Here is a 19,124-nt window from a genome sequence, read left to right as displayed (position 1 = left end):
CAGGGGCAGAACGACAGATTTTTACCTTGTCAGCTCCGGGATTCGATCCCTGCCCAAAGCTCTAACCACTAGGCTACCTGCCGCCCTGATATGGCCCATCATCATCAGAGTCTAGTGGGGCCTCTCTCTTCCCTGCTGTAGGTCTCTGGTTGCTGTACTATGGGCTGGCCTGTGGCCTTCTCGCTCTTGCTCGCTGCTCTTTCATATATTACGTCACAGTAGACTTTCTTTGACTAGCCTGGCCTCAATGTTTGACTTGGTAGTTGATTCTTGTTTCAGGCAGTTGTCATTATAAGCTAGTACTTAAGTTCATAAATGCAGTTGATTTTATATCAAGGGGATGCAAGACGTGAAGCAGCTGTTTGTACACTGATTTTACGCCTGATACCTGCAACTTGTGCTTCCACTTTTGGCCAGGAGATGGCACTAAATATCATATTATAACCACATGCACTATAGTGGCTCAACATAATGGCAGTGTTATTCAACCCTCTTCCTGGAGAGCTGCAGGGTTTTGTTCAAACTTGGCACTAACACACCTAATTCAGCTAATCACTAGTCATCAAGGTGATTTAGTGTTGGGTTGGAATATAAACCTGCACACACACCCTGTATTGGTCTCTAGGACTAGGGTTGAAGACCATTTACAGGGAGGTATTTTAAGCGTGTGTGACTCTGTGGGCCGGTTTCCCGGAGACAGATTAAGCTTAGTCCTGGAATAAAAAGCAGGCTCAAAGGAGATTATCAATTGACCAGGACTAGGTTTAATCTGTGTCTTGGAATCTGGTTCTGTGTGCGTTGGTGTCTCCTAACCTGTTGTTCTGTTGATGACATTTCCTTTAACACATTGACCTGACTCCAACACTCTCCACTGCCCTGAACCAACCAGTCAGCTCAGCTTCATGTTCCTCTGAGTGCAGAGTGGACCAACACCTTTAAGATACAGGTCCTCCCTTCAAAGACAACGCCCTGGTCAAATCATTCTGTCGTACCAAATGCCGTGTCCAACTGTCAAGGTCACGACCTAATCTGTGCCTGTTGTATTTGATTAAACCAAGACCTGCAGCCCTGCCATGGTCTATTTTAGTCTTTAAATTAAAAAAAAAAATGATTCTGTTTATTGACCTCCTAACCATCTTTGGGGGGCGTGCACGTGTGTGTGTGTGTGAGAGAGAGAGAATTGATCTGTTCTTTTGGGAAGTTCTTTTATGGAGTGTTTCTTAAAACAAACACAAGTACGCAAATAGCATACAAAAAACTACTATGTAGTAACATAAGATTCACATCAGGAGCATTGAGATGTAAAGTCATTGAATAGTTCCTCTGTCTGCTCTGGCAGGAAGGAACTGCTACAATGTGGAGCCCTGAGTCCAGAGAGAGACCTGTACCTGGGAAAACTGGCCCTCACCAAGTTCCCCAAGAGCCCTGAGACATGGATACACAGGTAGGACTGGTGGGGGGTGGAGTTTCCACGTTACCATCCTTTTGGTAACTTTTAGCTAATTGGCTGTACCTGCACCAAATCTCCAGGATTTTTCATTCATAGGTTGTTCCATCTTCTTAAATTAAGCAATTTTGTTTTCAGCGTATGGGGAGCAGTATGTTTGGAACATTGAATCGCAGTATCAAATCGTAATACATATATACAATTGCAATGCACAAGTATCGTGATATGGTATCATGAGGTCCCTGGTAATTCCCAGCCCTAGTAACTGTGGCGATTTTACAATGCACGTCTCGTCACCAGTGGACCAAAATACAGTGTATATATACAAAAGAATGTGGACACCCCTTCAAATGAGTGGATTTGGCTATTCCAGCAACGCTTGTTGCTGACAAGCGTGTAACATCGAGCACACAGCCATGCAATCTCCATAAACAAACATTGGCAGTAGAATGACCTTACTGAAGAGCTTAGTAACTTTCAATGTGGCACCGTCATAGTCAGTTTGTCAAATTTGTGCCCTGCTAGAGCTGCCCCGGTCAACTGTAAGTTCTGGTATTGTGAAGTAGAAACGTCTAGGAGCAACAATGGCTCAGCCACCAAGTGGTAGGCCACACAAGCTCACAGAACTGGACCGCCGAGTGTATCGCGTAAAAATCATGTCCTTGGTTGCAACACTCACTACTGATTTCCAAACTACCTCTGGAAGCAACGTCAGCACAATAACTGTTTGTTGGGAGCTTAATGAATGAATTCCCATGGCCAAGCAGCTACACACAAGCCTTAGATTACCATGCGCAATGCTAAGCGTCGGCTGGAGTGATGCTCACCACCATTGGACTCAGGAGCAGTGGAAACGTGGTCTCTGGAGTGATGAATCACGCTTCACCATTTGGCAGTCTGATGGACGAATCTGACTTTGGCAGATGCCAGGAGAACACTACCTGCCCAAATGCATAGTAACAACTAAAGTTTGGTGGATGAGGAATAATGGTCTGGGGCTGTTTTTAATGGTTCAGGCTTGACCTCTTAGTTCCAGTGAAGGGGAATCTTAATGCTACAGCATACAACAACATTCTAGACGATTCTGTGCTTCCAACTTTGTGGCAACAGTTTGGGGAAGGCCCTTTCCTGTTTCAGCATGATAATGCCCCGCTATGTCCACATACTTTTGGGCATGTAGTGTACTTCAGTACCTCTAAAGCGATGGCATTTACAGGTTCCACTGTAAATACACACACACACACACACTACACTCTGACTCTCGCACTGGACTCGACCCACACACTCACACATGCTTCACTCACACACACACACACACACACACACACACACACACACACACACTATATTGTATATTGACGCCACACCCAGGCGCTCTTTCACACTCTTCACACGCAGCTGCTACTGTTTTGTTTATCTAGCCTGATTGGCTAGTCACTTTTTCCCTTACATAAATGTACATGTTACCTCAACTACCTCATACCTGTTTTTATTTTGTCCACATTTTCTTTTAACTCTGCATTGTTGGAAAGGGCACGTAAGCAACAGATGGGGGGGCGGAGAGAAAGAAGGTGAAGGACAGAGAATAAGAAAGAGCGAAAGAAACAGAAAGAGGGAGAGGGCGATGAGTAAGATATTTATTTTGAGAGACTGAAGGTCAGCGTAATTCCCATAGAGATATATTACCCCCAAACATCTGTGCCATGCAAGGTCATGGTGTGGCTGTTGTGTGGGAATTGTTACATCCTGTCATTGTGTGCTGCCTGCCGGTGAGGAGGTTCCAGATGGGGGTTCCACCTCTAGCTCAGTGGTCTTCCATGTCAGGTCTGTAGTGAGGTCGCCCCCAAAAACTCAAAACGAAAGAAGTTATCACAATTAAAGACGACAGATTATTGTATGGGCCTAAAAGTTATATATATATATATATATATAAAAAATACTACTTATCAAGTAAATGTATTTGTTGGTCTTTTTATTTTAATAAGAGATAAATCTATTGAATTGAAGGTTATTTGCTGATGTAAAAATCTAAATGTGACATTTTTAAGGTTGTCATTAGATTTGCGGTGGGGTTGCGGGATTGTTTTTGGCCAAAAAATGGGATCCTCATAAATTTGAGGGAAAATAACTAACAAGTTTGACTACTGCTGATCTAGCTGTAGCATGTGAACAGGGATTATTATGTCATAGTAATGGAGGACGAAGACATACTGTACCAGTCAAAAGTTGACACACCTACTCATTCCAGGGTTTTCATTTTTACTATTTTCCACATCGTAGAATAATAGTGAATACATCAAAACTATGAAGTAACACATGGAATCATGTAGGAACCAAAAAAGTGTTAAGCAAATCAAAATATATTTGAGATTCTTCAAAGTAGCCACCCTTTGCCTAGATGACAGCTTTGCACACTCATGGCATTCTCTCAACCAGCTTCGTGAGGTAGTCACCTGGAATGCATTTCAATTAACAGGTGTGCCTTGTTAAGTTAATTTGTGGAATTTTTTTCATAATGTATTTGAGCCAATCAGTTGTGTTGTGACAAGGTAGGGATGGTATACAGAAGATGGCCCTATTTGGTAAAAGACTGTCGTGTCTTTGGCTTTCCCAGATTAAGTGATATGACATGCTATTCTATAAAATAATTTCTCTGTAATTAATATTACCTGATTGAGCTAATCATGTAAATGTAATTAACTAGAAAGTTGGGGCACCACGAAATAATGTTTATGGAGCTGTTATCTTCCGAACAAACTCTTAAAGATCTAGTCATATTTTACATCAGTAGCAGTCAATATTTAATCGTCAATTTATTCAGTCTCATCTTCACAAACCCTGGCTAACAAGTTGAATCAGCAATACAAAATTTGGTTTAATTATTTATTTACTAAATACCTAAATAATCACACAGAATTACATATACACAGAATGGATCATACATTGATTACAAATGTCATAAAGGAAAACGTCCCTAGCGGACGGAACAGATATGACGGCTGGTTACACAAAGAAGGGGATTGGGTTTTGAATGAAAGAGCGGGAAGACTGAGGAACAAAAAGATTTTGTCTATCGGGCCGTAGGCAGCTATGCTATCGTAAATACAGTATCTTATGCATTCTAAATAACCGCCCATTTGAAAATGGAAAATGCAATAAATATTTACTCGGAGCTGCGCTTCGGTAGATTGGTCGTAGATAGAAGGCCGAGTTGTCCAGCATGGTTCTCTTGTCCTCTGAAGAATGTCTAGTGGTGAACTGGACCGTGGTAGAATGGATCCTCTGTCCGTCCTCTCCTAGCCCACGTTTACAGCGGCTGCTGCTAACTCAACAGCTAGGAGGTATCACTTCTGGAGTGAATATGAGTTCAAAGTTCATACCAAGTTGCCATACTTTTAAGCTCGTGCTATATTCTGGCTGGTATAGTCGAAATTCATCCTTTCGGCGTGTCGATCGTCACCTTCACATTGAACACGATGCTAATTTCGTTAGGTTATTATCTGAGCCCTTTTAACATAGGACCGTCGTCCTCGGAACAGGAAGTTACATTTTCGTCAACGGGTTTATATAGTGGTGAAAGAAGGGCGTGTTTCATAGTTTACAACCAAAGTCTGTTCACTTGGGCGGGGCCTCTGAGTGAGCAGAGTTTCTCCATGACAAACCGTTCTCTCATTTAAGAAGCTAAAATTACATGTAATCTTTTCACAAATAGTTTCATATTTAAACATTTAAATTACACTAGAATGTGTTGATTTTCCAAGATACAGTTTGTCGTCCTATCATCAGGGTCGGTGGGACGAAATCGTCCCACCTACGTAACAGCCAGTGGAATCCTGTGGCGTGTTATTCAAATACCTTAGAAATGCTGTTACTTCAATTTCTCAAACATATGACTATTTTACACCATTTTAAAGACAAGACTCTCGTTAATCTAACCACACTGTCCGATTTCAAAAAGACTTTACAACGAAAGCAAAACATTAGATTATGTCAGCAGAGTACCCAGCCAGAAATAATCAGACACCCATTTTTTTCAAGCTAGCATATAATGTCACATAAACCCAAACCACAGCTAAATGCAGCACTAACCTTTGATGATCTTCATCAGATGACACACCTAGGACATTGTTATACAATACATGCATGTTTTGTTCAATCAAGTTCATATTTATATCAAAAACCAGCTTTTTACATTAGCATGTGATGTTCAGAACTAGCATACAAACTTCCGGTGAATTTACTAAATTACTCACGATAAACGTTCACAAAAAGCATAACAATTATTTTAAGAATTATAGATACAGAACTCCTCTATGCACTCGCTATGTCCGATTTTAAAATAGCTTTACGGTGAAAGCACATTTTGCAATATTCTCAGTAGATAGCCCGGCATCACAGGGCTAGCTATTTAGACACCCACCAAGTTTAGCCCTCACCAAAGTCAGATTTACTATAAGAAAAATGTTGTTACCTTTGCTGTTCTTCGTCAGAATGCACTCCCAGGACTTCTACTTAGATAACAAATGTTGGTTTGGTTCAAAATAATCCATAGTTATGTTCAAATATCCTCTGTTTTGTTTGTGCGTTCAAGACACTATCCGAAGTGTAAAGAAGGGTGACGCGCACGACGCGTTTCGTGACAAAAAAAATCTAAATATTCCATTACCGTACTTCAAAGCATGTCAACCGCTGTTTAAAATCAATTTTTATGCAATTTTTCTCGTAAAAAAGCGATAATATTCCGACCGTGAAAGCGTGTTTACGTTCAAAGAGAGAGAAAATAAAAACATGGGGTCACCTCGTGCATGCGCCTCAGTGTCATTGTCCTCTGATAGACCACTTACCAAAGGCGCTAATGTTTTTCAGCCAGGGGCTGGAATTACATCATTCAGCTTTTTCCCGGGTTCTGAGAGCCTATGGGAGCCGTAGGAAGTGTCACGTTACAGCAAAGATCCTCAGTTTTCAATAAAGAGAGTCAAGAAGAACAAGAACTTGTCAGACAGGCCACTTCCTGTAAGGAATCTTCTCAGGTTTTTGCCTGCCATATGAGTTCTGTTATACTCACAGACACCATTCAAACAGTTTTAGAAACTTTAGGGTGTTTTCTATCCAAAGCCAATAATTATATTCATATTCTAGTTTCTGGGCAGTAGTAATAACCAGATTAAATCAGGTACGTTTTTTATCCGGCCGTGTAAATACTGCCCCCTAGCCCTAACAGGTTAAGTCCCAACGCATATTTCCCACCTTTTGATGTCCCCAGAATCTCTGTTAACAAAGGGCTTTTCAAGATTCAACTCTATAGAGTAGAGAGAGCGAAACGGGGGGTGTATTTATGGGGGTCATAAACCTCCCCAACAGGCCAACGTCATGACAAGACCAAGTCTATATTATGGCAAGAACAGCTCAATAAGCAAAGAGAAATGATAGTTCATCATTACTTTAAGACATGAAGGTCAGTCAATTCGGAAGATGTCAAAGTTTCTTCAAGTGCAGTCGCAAAAACCATTAAGCGTTATGATGAAGTGGGCTCTCATGAGGACCGCCACAGGAAAGGAAGACCCAGAGTTACCCCGGCTGCAGAGGATAAGTTCATTAGAGTTACCAGCCTCAGAAATCAGCAATTAACTGCACCGCAGATTGCACCTCACAGAGTTCAAGTAACAGACACTTCTCAACATCAACTGTTCAGAGGAGACTGAGTGAATCAGGCATTCATGGTCGAATTACTGCAAAGAAACCACTACTAAAGGACACCGATAAGAAGAGGAGACTTGTTTGGGCCAAGAAACATGAGCAATGGCCATTAGACCAGTGGAAATTTGAGATTTTAGGTTCCAACTGCCGAGTAGGTGAACGGATGATCTCTGCATGTGTGGTTCCCACATGAAGTTTGGAGGAGGTGGTGTGGGGGTGCTTTGCTGGTGACACTCAAGGCTACCACAGCATTCTGCAGCGATATGCCATTCCATCTGGTTTGGGCTATCATTTGTTTTTCAACAGGACAATGACCCAACACACCTCCAGGCTGTGTAAGGGCTATTTGACTAAGAAGGAGAGTGATGGAGTGCTGCATCAGATGACCTGGCCTCCACAATCAACTGACCTCAACCCAATTGAGATGCTTACGGATGAGTTGGACCACAGAGTGAAGGAAAAGCAGCTAACAAGTGCTCAGCATATGTGGTAACTCCTTCAAGACTGTTGGAAAAGCATTCCAGGTGAAGCTGGTTGAGAGAATGCCAAGAATGTGCAGAGATCTCAAGGCAAAGGGTGGCTACTTAGAAAAATCTAAAATGTTGATTTAACACTTTTATTTGGTTACTACATAATTCCATATGTGTTATTTCATAGTTTTGATGTCTTCACTATTATTCTACAATGTAGAAAATAGTAAAAATCGAGAACTTTGAATGAGTAGGTGTCCAAACTTTTGACTGGTACTGTATGTATGTGTATATATATATATATACATTATATACATACATATTTACATTTACGTCATTTAGCAGACGCTCTTATCCAGAGCGACTTACAAATTGGTGCATTCACCTTATGATATCCAGTGGAACAACCACTTTACAATAGTACATCTATCTTTTTTTGGGGGGGGGTAGAAGGATTACTGTATCCTATCCCAGGTATTCCTTAAAGAGGTGGGGTTTCAGGTGTCTCCGGAAGGTGGTGATTGACTCCGCTGTCCTGGCGTCGTGAGGGAGCTTGTTCCACCATTGGGGTGCCAGAGCAGTGAACAGTTTTGACTGGGCTGAGCGGGAACTGTGCTTCCGCAGAGGTAGGGAGGCGAGCAGGCCAGAGGTGGATGAACGCAGTGCCCTTCTTTGGGTGTAGGGACTGATCAGAGCCTGAAGGTACGGAGGTGCCGTTCCCCTCCGTAGGCAAGCACCATGGTCTTGTAGCAGATGCAAGCTTCAACTGGAAGCCAGTGGAGTGTGCGGAGGAGCGGGGTGACGTGAGAGAACTTGGGAAGGTTGAACACCAGACGGGCTGCGGCGTTCTGGATGAGTTGTAGGGGTTTAATGGCACAGGCAGGGAGCCCCGCCAGCAGCGAGTTGCAGTAATCCAGACGGGAGATGACAAGTACCTGGATTAGGACCTGCGCCGCTTCCTGTGTAAGGCTGGGTCGTACTCTGCGAATGTTGTAGAGCATGAACCTACAGGATCGGGTCAGCTCCTTGATGTTACATACATACATACATACATATACATACATACATATACACACACATATACACACACACACACACACACACACACACACACACACACACACAGTGCTTTCAGAAAGTATTCAAATCTTGACCTTTTCCACATTTTGTTATGTTAAAGCCTTTTTCTAAAATTGATGAGATTTGTTTTATTTTATTTTTTAAATTAATCTACACACAATATCCCATAATGACAAAGCAAAAACCAACAGCCTATCACCAAACAATTGACGAGTCGACTAATTGGGGTCAGCCCCAACTCCAAACGACCCCTCATCTGACCAGCAAAGGGTTTAGCAGCGTGAGAAAACTGTGATTGCCCCATGTATACAAAGAAATGCCAATGGAGGTGATATTTCACTGCAGTAGCCATCTTGTATTGATGTTATCCATGTCGTGTTTGTGTCCTGGCTCTGTTTAACCAGATGCTTAGGTTGTGGTTGGTTCTGTGTTTAGGGCTGTTGTTTTGGGAACCAGCCGAGGGTGATTAAAGTGCGTGTGTGTGTGTGTGTGTGTGCCTGCGTGACTCTAACATGTCCCCTGTGTTTTCAGGCGCTGGATACTACAGCAGGTGTTACGGGAGTGCTCTTCCCCCGGGCCGGACAGGAAGGAGCAGGGGGACGGTGATCGGCGTGACGCAGCAGAGAAGACACGTCTGAGTGAGCACCTCCACAGGGTCCTACATGAAGAGATGAAGGTGTGTGCCGACGCCGCCGGCCGTTACCCTAGCAACTACAATGCCTGGTCGCACCGTATCTGGGTTCTGCAGAACATGGCCCCGGGCAACCTCAAGGTAGGAGTAGGACTAGATGGGCTCTACATATGTCTCTCTCTCTTGTTTCTTTCTCTATCATCTTCTCTCTCAGCCTCTTAAATATAGCCTATGTTAATTGTACACGGTCTCTGTTAAAACAACCGCTCTTTCAATGTAACCTCTCTGGGTTCTAGTCAAGCAGTCAGCTAGCAGGTCTTATACTGCCAGGAAGGTAAGGAATCCTGACCGACCGGCCGCTCTGTGTGTCAGTCAGTAGGGTTTATAGTGTATCACCACCAAGGACAGTGTGTCTCCAGCCTCTCTGCCTCACGTCTCATCTGTCTGGCCTGTCACTGTGCTGTGTGACCATGACGATAGGACCTTTGTGGTCCATTGAACTGATCTGGGAACAGCCAACCCCCCAGGACTGAGCCCTAGGGATTTTTAAGGTGTATGGAGAGTGTTTTGTTGTGGCTTGTTTTTAAGCCGCAGTGGCATTCCCATGATATGGAGTGATGCAATGGTAGGACCAGGGATATGGAGCTATGGTAGGACCAGGGATATGGAGCTATGGTAGGACCAGGGATATGGAGCTCTGGTAGGACCAGGGATATGGAGCTCTGGTAGGACCAGGGATATGGAGCTCTGGTAGGACCAGGGATATGGAGCTCTGGTAGGACCAGGGATATGGAGCTCTGGTAGGACCAGGGATATGGAGCTCTGGTAGGACCAGGGATATGGAGCTCTGGTAGGACCAGGGATATGGAGCTCTGGTAGGACCAGGGATATGGAGCTCTGGTAGGACCAGGGATATGGAGCTCTGGTAGGACCAGGGATATGGAGCTCCGGTAGGACCAGGGATATGGAGCTCCGGTAGGACCAGGGATATGGAGCTCCGGTAGGACCAGGGATATGGAGCTCCGGTAGGACCAGGGATATGGAGCTCCGGTAGGACCAGGGATATGGAGCTCCGGTAGGACCAGGGATATGGAGCTCCGGTAGGACCAGGGATATGGAGCTCCGGTAGGACCAGGGATATGGAGCTCCGGTAGGACCAGGGATATGGAGCTCCGGTAGGACCAGGGACATGGCGCTCCGGTAGGGCCAGGGACATGGAGCTATGGTAGGACCAGGGATATGTAGCTGCAATAGGCACTTCCTGTTATTGGTAAGATGCCCTGCTCTCTGATCAGCCATTGGTGTTTGGGTTATGTAATGGCTGATGACATTTGATTGGTCGAATGTCTCTACCATGTCTTAAAGGTCCTGAACAGTCATTCTGATTCCCATGTAAAATAGCCTTTTGAGTGACTAAAATATCAACAATAATATTCTTTGTGGGTTAGAAATGCTCAAAATCAACCAAATATTTGTTATCTTTGCCGTAGATGAATAGGGTAGACGTTTAATTATATTTGCTGACACCCTACAGTAAAATGTTGGCACCAATCTATATAAAGCACACGTAGGGCTGTTAGTGACCATATTACTTATACTTATTAAAAACAATGCAAAAAAATTATATTTCACCTTTATTTAACCAGGTAGGCCAGTTGAGAACAAGTTCTCATTTACAACTGCGACCTGGCCAAGATAAATACATGGAATAAACAAACGTACAGTCAATAACACAATAGAAAGGTTTACATACAGTGTTTGCGAATGAAGTAAGATTAGGAAGGTAAGGCAATAAATAGGCCATAGTGATGAAATAATTACAATTTAGCAATTAACACTGGAGTGATGAATGTGCAAGTAGAGATGCTTGCAAAGGAGCAAAAAAAATTATAATAATATGGGATGAGGTAGGTGGGTGGACGATTTACAGATGGGCTATGTACAGGTGCAATAATCTGTAAGCTGCTCTGCCAGCTGATGCTTAAAGTTAGGGAGATATGAGTCTCCAGCTTCCGTGATTTTTTTCAGTTCGTTTCTATTCATTGGCAGCAGAGAACTGGAAGGAAAGGCAGCCAAAGGAGGAGTTGGCTTTGGGTCAAAAATACCTGCTGGAGCGCGTGCTACGGTTGGGTGCTGCTATGGTGACCAGTGAGCTGAGATAAGGCGGGGCTTTACCTAGCAGAGACTTGTAGATGACCTGGAGCCAGTGGGTTTGACGACGAATATGAAGCGAGGGCCAGCCAACGAGAGCATACAGGTCGCAGTGGTGGGTAGTATATGGGGCTTTGGTAACAAAACAGATGGCACTGTGATAGACTGCATCCAATTTGCTGAGTAGAGCGTTGGAGGCTATTTTGTAAATTACATTGCCGAAGTCAAGGATTGATAGGAAAGTCAGTTTTACGAGGGTATGTTTGGCAGCATGAGTGAAGGATCCTTTGTTGCGAAATAGGAATCCGATTCTACATTTGATGTTGGATTGGAGATGCTTAATGTGAGTCTGGAAGGAGAGTTTAGTCTAACCAGACACCTAGGGATTTGTAGTTGTCCACATATTCTAGCTCAGAACCGTCCAGAGTAGTGATGCTACACGGGCGGACAGGTGCGGCCAGCGATCGGTTGAAGAGCATGCATTTAGTTTTACTTGCATTTTAAGAGCAGTTGGAGGCCACGGAAGGAGAGTTGTATGGCATTGAAGCTCGTCTGGAGGTTTGTTAACACTGTCCAAAGAAGGGCCAGATGTATACAGAATAGTGTTGTCTGCGTAGAGGTGCATCAGAGAATCACCAGCAGCAAGAGCGACATCATTGATGTACACAGAGAAAAGAGTCGGCCTGAGAATTGAACCCTGTGGCACCCCCAAAGAGACTGCCAGAGGTCCGAACAACAGGCCCTCCGATTTGACACACTGAACACTATCTGAGAAGTAGTTGGTGAACCAGGCGAGGCAGTCATTTGAGAAACCAAGGCTGTTGAGTCTGGCGATGTCAATCACCGCATTCTCGGAGTCGAAAGCCTTGGCCAGGTCGATGAATACGGCTGCACAGTACTGTCTTTTATCGATGGCTGTCATGATATCGTTTAGGACCTTGAGCGTGGCTGAGGTGCAGCCATGACCAGCTCTGAAACCAGATTGCATAGTGGAGAAGGTGCGGTGGGATTCTAGATGGTCGGTGATCTGTTTGTTAACTTGGCTTTCGAAGACCTTAGAAAGGCAGTGTTGGATAGATATAGGTCTGTGGTCATGACCACAGTAAATATTCTACGGTAATCTCCTTTTATGCACTCTGAACATGCTTTGGTAGTACCCAACTTGCTAATGACCATCAGGTCCTAATGGCCTGGTACTCAAGGCTCTATTGTCCCTCCATCAGGTCCTAATGACCTGGTACTCAGGGCTCTATTGTCCCTCTAACCATTCTGACATCAATGCAAATGCAATGGAAAATCACATCAAACACCCAGTCGCTATTCGAGTGCATACGGATGACATGTATTTTTCCCCTGCCTCTGATCCCGTCCATTTGATCACAGGCCATACTAAATAAAAACTTGTTTTACATATTAGTGAAGACAAGATTACGTTGAGAATAGTCTGATGGGTGAAAATGTGATCACTTGATGAGAGAACAGCTGTGCAGCCTGAGGCGAGGATCAGAGAGCAAGCTTTTTTCCCCGCAACCTTCTGAAATCATCAATATCCTGTAGTCGCATCATGCAGCCCATATATGCCTAGATTTCAAACACATTCTAAGGTTTGTATCATTCACAACTAAAGTTGCCAAATAACTCTAAATAGAGTATATAGGACCTGTTTGAAATGATCACTTTAATGCTCAACATAGCCACTTCATATGTGCACTCACTCTGGAATGGGAAAGTTTTCCTTTCTATTTTATTCAGTTAAGTTATGTTCTTCTTACTATAATATAAAAGAATGGCATGGGACTTATATCTTGTCAGATAAATGAATAATCCTACAGCCTAGAGCATGGAGCGTAGCCAGATAACATGCAGTAGGCAAACTCATATTCTTGTCTTCTGAAGTGCATTTCTTCATATCATAGTGTTTCTGCCTAAAATAAATAATGGATTTATTGTGACGGATTTATTGTGACGGTGGATGTTTAGCAGCTGCATGGAGGCCTGCAGCTGCTAAACATGTTTGTTAATTAATGGTCAGTTACTGTGAAACCGGCAGTTATTTGCATTACAATAACTGGCTGACATAATGTAATGACCGCCACAGCCCTAACCACGCCATGTCCGATGTTGGTTACAAAGCGGTATTTAAACTAGGTAATAGAATATCATGTTACCGTTGGTGTATTAAAATGAAAGTTAAGGGTGGTGTAACTATATGATCAAACTTTATCAGTTTAGAAGCAACATTAATTTTTTATAATTTTGTCATCATACTTTGATTTGGTTTCATCCATATATCATCAAATTTAATCTTTCATTTCCTTCTCTTCTCTGTGAAGTTGCTATTGTATTCTGCTACAGAATAATGCCGTGCCCTTCGCTTATAAAAAACACTCCCATGTGAATGAAATCACCCATGATGATGAACAGAACATGAGATTAATGGTTATGCATATGATTAGTGCTGTAAGACCTCTCTCCTCCTTCCAGGTCCTCCATGATGAGCTCTCCTCTATGCGTCAGTGGGTCTCCATGCACGTGTCGGACCACAGTGGCTTCCACTACCGCCAGTTCCTGCTCAAGGCCCTGGTCAGGGAGCTCAGCCAGTCCCTGTCCTCCTCTCCCCAGCACTACCATCCTCAGCCCAGCTCTAACCCTAGCCACAGCCCCCACAAAGCCAACCCCCACCACCAGGCCAACGGAGAGGCCACAGCAGCAGCCCCCTGCCCCTCTCCCCCCTCCCCAGAGGACCTGGCCTCGGTGCCGGCATTGCCCCAGCTCTTCCACCAGGAGGTGGAACTATGTACTGACCTCATCAAGTCCTTCCCCGGACACGAGACACTCTGGTGTCACAGGTACGAGCCTACAGGACAGTATTACCACAGACCAAAAGGGAAACCCAGACACGTCACTGGGCATAAATCTGAAGCATGCATTTAGAACTTCCACTCACCACCAAATATGGTGATGAGAGGAAGTCCAGTGGCAGGAAGTGGGATAAAATGGAGCTAGATTAAACTTGGCCGACCATTCTGCAAATTTTGTCATCAATGAAACATTTGATCTCAATACCATTTTCTGTTCCCAAAACTATAATCTGTTACGAACAGTGCACTTTGGGGACTTGACCCTTTCTACAAGTTTGAAAGAATTACAATGTTTAGAAGGAGTGCAAGGGTGAATTGAGTTATTTCCCACACACACTTCAGAGTAGACTTTACCTAATGTAAATGTGCAAATGCATGCTAAAACACGCCAATAGGATCTCACTAGCTCGTGCTTGGCTGTGCCCACCTCCTTTCTTGTTCTATGAACTATGCTTAATGTGCTTCCATTGGAAACGACACCTATAATACATCTTGGGTTAGTTATTAGTGTCTTTTAGATATTACTGTCACTCAACCTGGGACTACAATGTTAGCCAATCACAGAACACATGTTATATTGACATGCTCTGGCGTCACAGGTAGGAGCATACAGGAACTCCATGTCTCTTTATCTAGGGTTTGGCCTAACTCTAGCCATGGCCTTAGTCATAGATACTGTACAGAGTTTGTCTCACTACCTTCCATATTGGTGGCAAATGCTTTATTATGCCAGTCATGTTTATTTAAGCAATAAGGTGCGTGGGGGTGTGGTATATGGCCAATATACCACGGCTAATGGCTTTTCTTATGCAGGACGCAACGTGGAGTGCCTGTATACAACCCTTAGCCGTGGTATATTGGCCATATACCACAAACCCCCGAGGTGCCTTATTGCTATTATAAACTGGTTACCAACATAATTAGAGCAGTAAAAATACATGTTTCGTCATAACCCTGGTATACGGTCTGATATACCACGGCTGTCAGCAGCATTCAGTGCTTGAACCACCCAGTTTCTAATCTGTTAGACCATGACAATGTTCTCAGGAGTAGATGTGTTGGGGGTTATCATGACATTGTTGTTTTGCTGTGGAAAATTCTTCCTTCTAGAGGGGGAGAACAGAGGGAGAGATGAAGACGAGAGAGCAAGGGAGAGAAAGAAAAGAGAGAAGATAGACGAGAGAGAGGGAGAGAGTGAGAGATATGTTTTGCCCCGAGGCTGAAGACCAGCTGCACAGTCAAGTGTTTATCCTGACCAGCTTTGTTGTGATAGGGAGAAGTGAGTGGTGCCATGGCAACAGTGTTCATATCCTTGTTGAATGTGTGAGACACACACACACATATAGATCGATCTTAGGTTTTAAAGATGATTGTAGAAAAGTAGATTAGTTTTTTTTTTTTACATGACAGCAGTTGTGCTCCTCCTCAAATACTTTATTAAAAAGGATATTGTTTTTTAGCCTACATAGTTTTGTATCTTTTCCCCCTTAAAAACCATCAAGTGCTTATTTATTTTTGAAGCTTCACATTCCGTACAGATAAATAATACATCCCCCTAAAGGCTTTGCAGTGTAGCGTACTGTATCACATTGACATGATTCCAGTCCAATGCTCATGCAGTATTTCATAACAACTATCTTCTCAAGGCGACACGTCTTCTACCTCTGGCACCAATGGAGGAGGGACCACCACTACGGCCAGGGCTTTGGCAGCGAGTCTCCCCAACCGAACCACACCGATGCTGGGCTGAGCAGCCACCCTCACACGGCCTGCCCTGGAGGTGTGTGTCTAGACAGGGTGCAGCGCAGGAATGGACAGGCTCAGGAGGGTCAGGATGCCATGGAAGTGGACGGGGTTGGAGTCCCGGACCCCCGTGACACCAAGCGCCTGAAGAGGGGTCCCCCTGGCCCCTGCCCCCCTGCTCTGCCTTCAGAGCACAGCTTCGTAGCCAGTGTCCTGGACAGCTGCCGCTCCCCTGAGCAGGGACGCTTCGCCCTCGCATACAGGAAGTGGCTGGACTCTGTTATTGGTCAGTGAGATATATAGACTAACTCTGTCATTGGTCAGTGAGAGGATACACTTCCTTTTCCACCGGAGATGGGCAGCGGTTAGAAGTTGCCTACCTGCACAGATCTAGCATCCTCTTACCCAACCCCTAACCTTCTAACCTTAACCATTAGGGACGAGAACTGCTAAGAACTGTCCCTAGATCAGCGTCTAGTGGCTGGTCAATTTATCCTATTCTTCAATACTTGTGAAGGGGGCTTGGGGTCTCTGTTAGGTCAAGTAATTTGTGGCCCCTCCCACCCTCCTGAGAATGCCTGGACTCGGATTCATCCGCAGAGCTTTGTCTGAGAATGGAAATCTGAGAAGGGCTCTGCTCTGGAAGAGTACAGTATGCTTGGCCTGTTTGTCTGTTAGTAGTCTTAGTTCAGGTCTCTCTCAATGTTAGGGACTAGAACAACCATTCTGTCAGTCCTTTTAGTTGTTTCACTTATGAGATCCATGTCTCCGTTTCATTCATCATGTCACTGTTTCATTCCTTTTGTCTCCCACTAACTGTAGAAGAATAGTCTATGTGAAGCTGCCATGGTTATCCGTTATCCATCACTAATCTTGTCGTTTTCTAGTCAGTTCTGCTGACTACTTTGAGATGAGCAGTGCAGCAAATAATGAATTTGTCAACATACAAAAACAAAGAAGGAAAAACTAGTCAAGCCATTACTGGTGTTTCGCTACGGACAACCGTACAACTATAAAACTCTTAAGACAGAGCACAACCGTGAACCAACCAAACTCTTAAGACCCTATGATCTGTGAACCGTACAAGTTTGACATCTTGGTGCAAGTTTGACATCTTGGTGCAAGTTTGACATCTTGGTGCAAGTTTGACATCTTGGTGCAAGATTGACATCTTGGTGTCGTCATAATAAACCTTAGTGTGCTCTAAAATATGGACTGTGACTAGATTCTCAAATACAATTTTCACATGAATTTATTCAACATAAACTACCTGTTTTTTATATATTTTTTGGTTCATGTTATTAAGACGTGTTTGGAACAATATACTCTACTAGTACATAACATTTCCAGAGTGGGCTCTGCTAATTTTGAAGGTATGATCAACGTTATTATCACCACCAGCACATTGAATGGGAAATGGATTCAAAGGAAATGCCATCTGCTGGTGACTTGCTGAATGTGCAATCCTAAAGAAGGGCTGTGATAGGTCATGAACCAATGTCAATTTCTATGTGTAAAATAGGTCATATCATTAAAAGTAACAGAGATCCAACTCTGGAAATGTGATGTTTGAAGAGTATATTGTTACAGTTTTTATTGTTGAAAAATCAATAAGGGTAGTTGAGATTAATATTTTTTTATGTTGAATAAATGAATGTGAAAATGTGCGTTTCAGAATACTCCATATTTGAGAGAACAAAGGACTATAACGACACCAAGATGTTTTCTGTATCGTGTACGGTTCACAGATCATCGGTTCTTACAAGAGGCATGTATAGGTCTGAAAAGGGCCTCATTAAATTGAACATTTCATCTGGATAAAAAAAAAAAAAATGTTTGATACAAATGTAAAAAAGCATGTTAATAAACATCCTTCCTCTCAGTGGAGTTCCTATGTGAGACCAATCTGAGATACCAAAAAAAAAACATTTTCCACTCCTCCTGTGGAATTGCCCTTATAGGTTTGATCTTCACACTGATGTGTGTCCCAAATGGCTCCCTATTCCCTTCTTAGTGCACTAATCCCCTAGGGCTCTGGTTAAAAGTAGTGCACTATATAGAGAATAGGGTGTCATTTGGGAGGTACCCATTGACTCTCCAGGAGTGGGTTGCTGCTTTGTTTCTGTCTGTTCTGTTTCACCCTGTTAGTGTTACTTACTCTTAGTGATCAAATCAAACTTTATCAGTCACATGCGCCGAATACAACAGGTTTAGACCTTACTGTGAAATGCTTACTTACAAGCCCTTAACCAACAGTGCAGTTCAAGAAAGAGTTAAGAAAATATTTACCAAATAAACTAAAGTAAAAAATAATAAAAGTAACACAATAAAATAACAATAACGAGGCTATATACAGGGTACAGAGTCAATGATACCTGGGATTGTATTCACCAAGTGTTATATTACGAGTCCTTATATAGGATCAGTTTTTCCCTTTTTAGATCATAAGGAGTTCTATTACATGGTCAGCCCAGCCAGTCAATCTCCCTCTAGACAATATTTCCCAATGCCACTAGCCTAGCATTGGTTAGGGTACAGCGGGGTAAGAGCTAAGTCTCGCTGTGTGACTATCCGACTTCTGAAACATGTTGCAGTTTTATTTTTTGTGGTCTCCACCGTGTCACGCATATATGAACGTGACGAGACTGACAGCTTCTCTGATCCAGGGCAAATTAATTTATCATGATCATTTAAAATGAATATATCCAAAGATATGCCAGTAGAAACAAAGTTGAAACCAATGAAAGTGCACATAGTTTATCATTTCAGCTGCTTGCTGTGACTGTGTGTTAGCTTTCGTTGGCTAACAAAGGAGAAGTAACGTTAGCCTAGCTATCCCATTAGGAGAAGTAACGTTAGCCTAGCTATCCCATAAGGAGATGTAACGTTAGCCTAGCTATCCCATAAGGAGATGTAACGTTAGCCTAGCTATCCCATAAGGAGAAGTAACGTTAGCCTAGCTATCCCATAAATATCTTACTGACTCGACAATCAGCTGGTTGTTGCCTATTTATAAAATATTTATTAAATCATTATTTATTGAA

The 19,124-nt window shown here is 43.3% G+C and overlaps 1 protein-coding gene across 1 annotated transcript in view; it reads left to right on the top strand.

Annotated features, from left to right (window-relative positions):
* The window catches only part of ptar1 (protein prenyltransferase alpha subunit repeat containing 1), a 26,431-nt gene extending 7,307 nt beyond the window's left edge, over positions 1-19,124 (top strand). Inside the window, exons 4-7 of the mRNA XM_014143364.2 lie at positions 1,340-1,444; positions 9,226-9,466; positions 13,961-14,325; positions 15,984-19,124. Of these exons, the coding sequence (XP_013998839.2) occupies positions 1,340-1,444; positions 9,226-9,466; positions 13,961-14,325; positions 15,984-16,374 (1,102 nt within the window). The 3' untranslated portion in view covers positions 16,375-19,124. The remainder of the gene's footprint in view (positions 1-1,339; positions 1,445-9,225; positions 9,467-13,960; positions 14,326-15,983) is intronic.

This window comes from Salmo salar, chromosome ssa15, assembly GCF_905237065.1.
Source record: "Salmo salar chromosome ssa15, Ssal_v3.1, whole genome shotgun sequence".
Taxonomy (NCBI): domain Eukaryota; kingdom Metazoa; phylum Chordata; class Actinopteri; order Salmoniformes; family Salmonidae; genus Salmo; species Salmo salar.
Note: the sequence above shows the minus strand (reverse complement) of the source record. Positions and strands in the feature narration are given on the sequence as shown.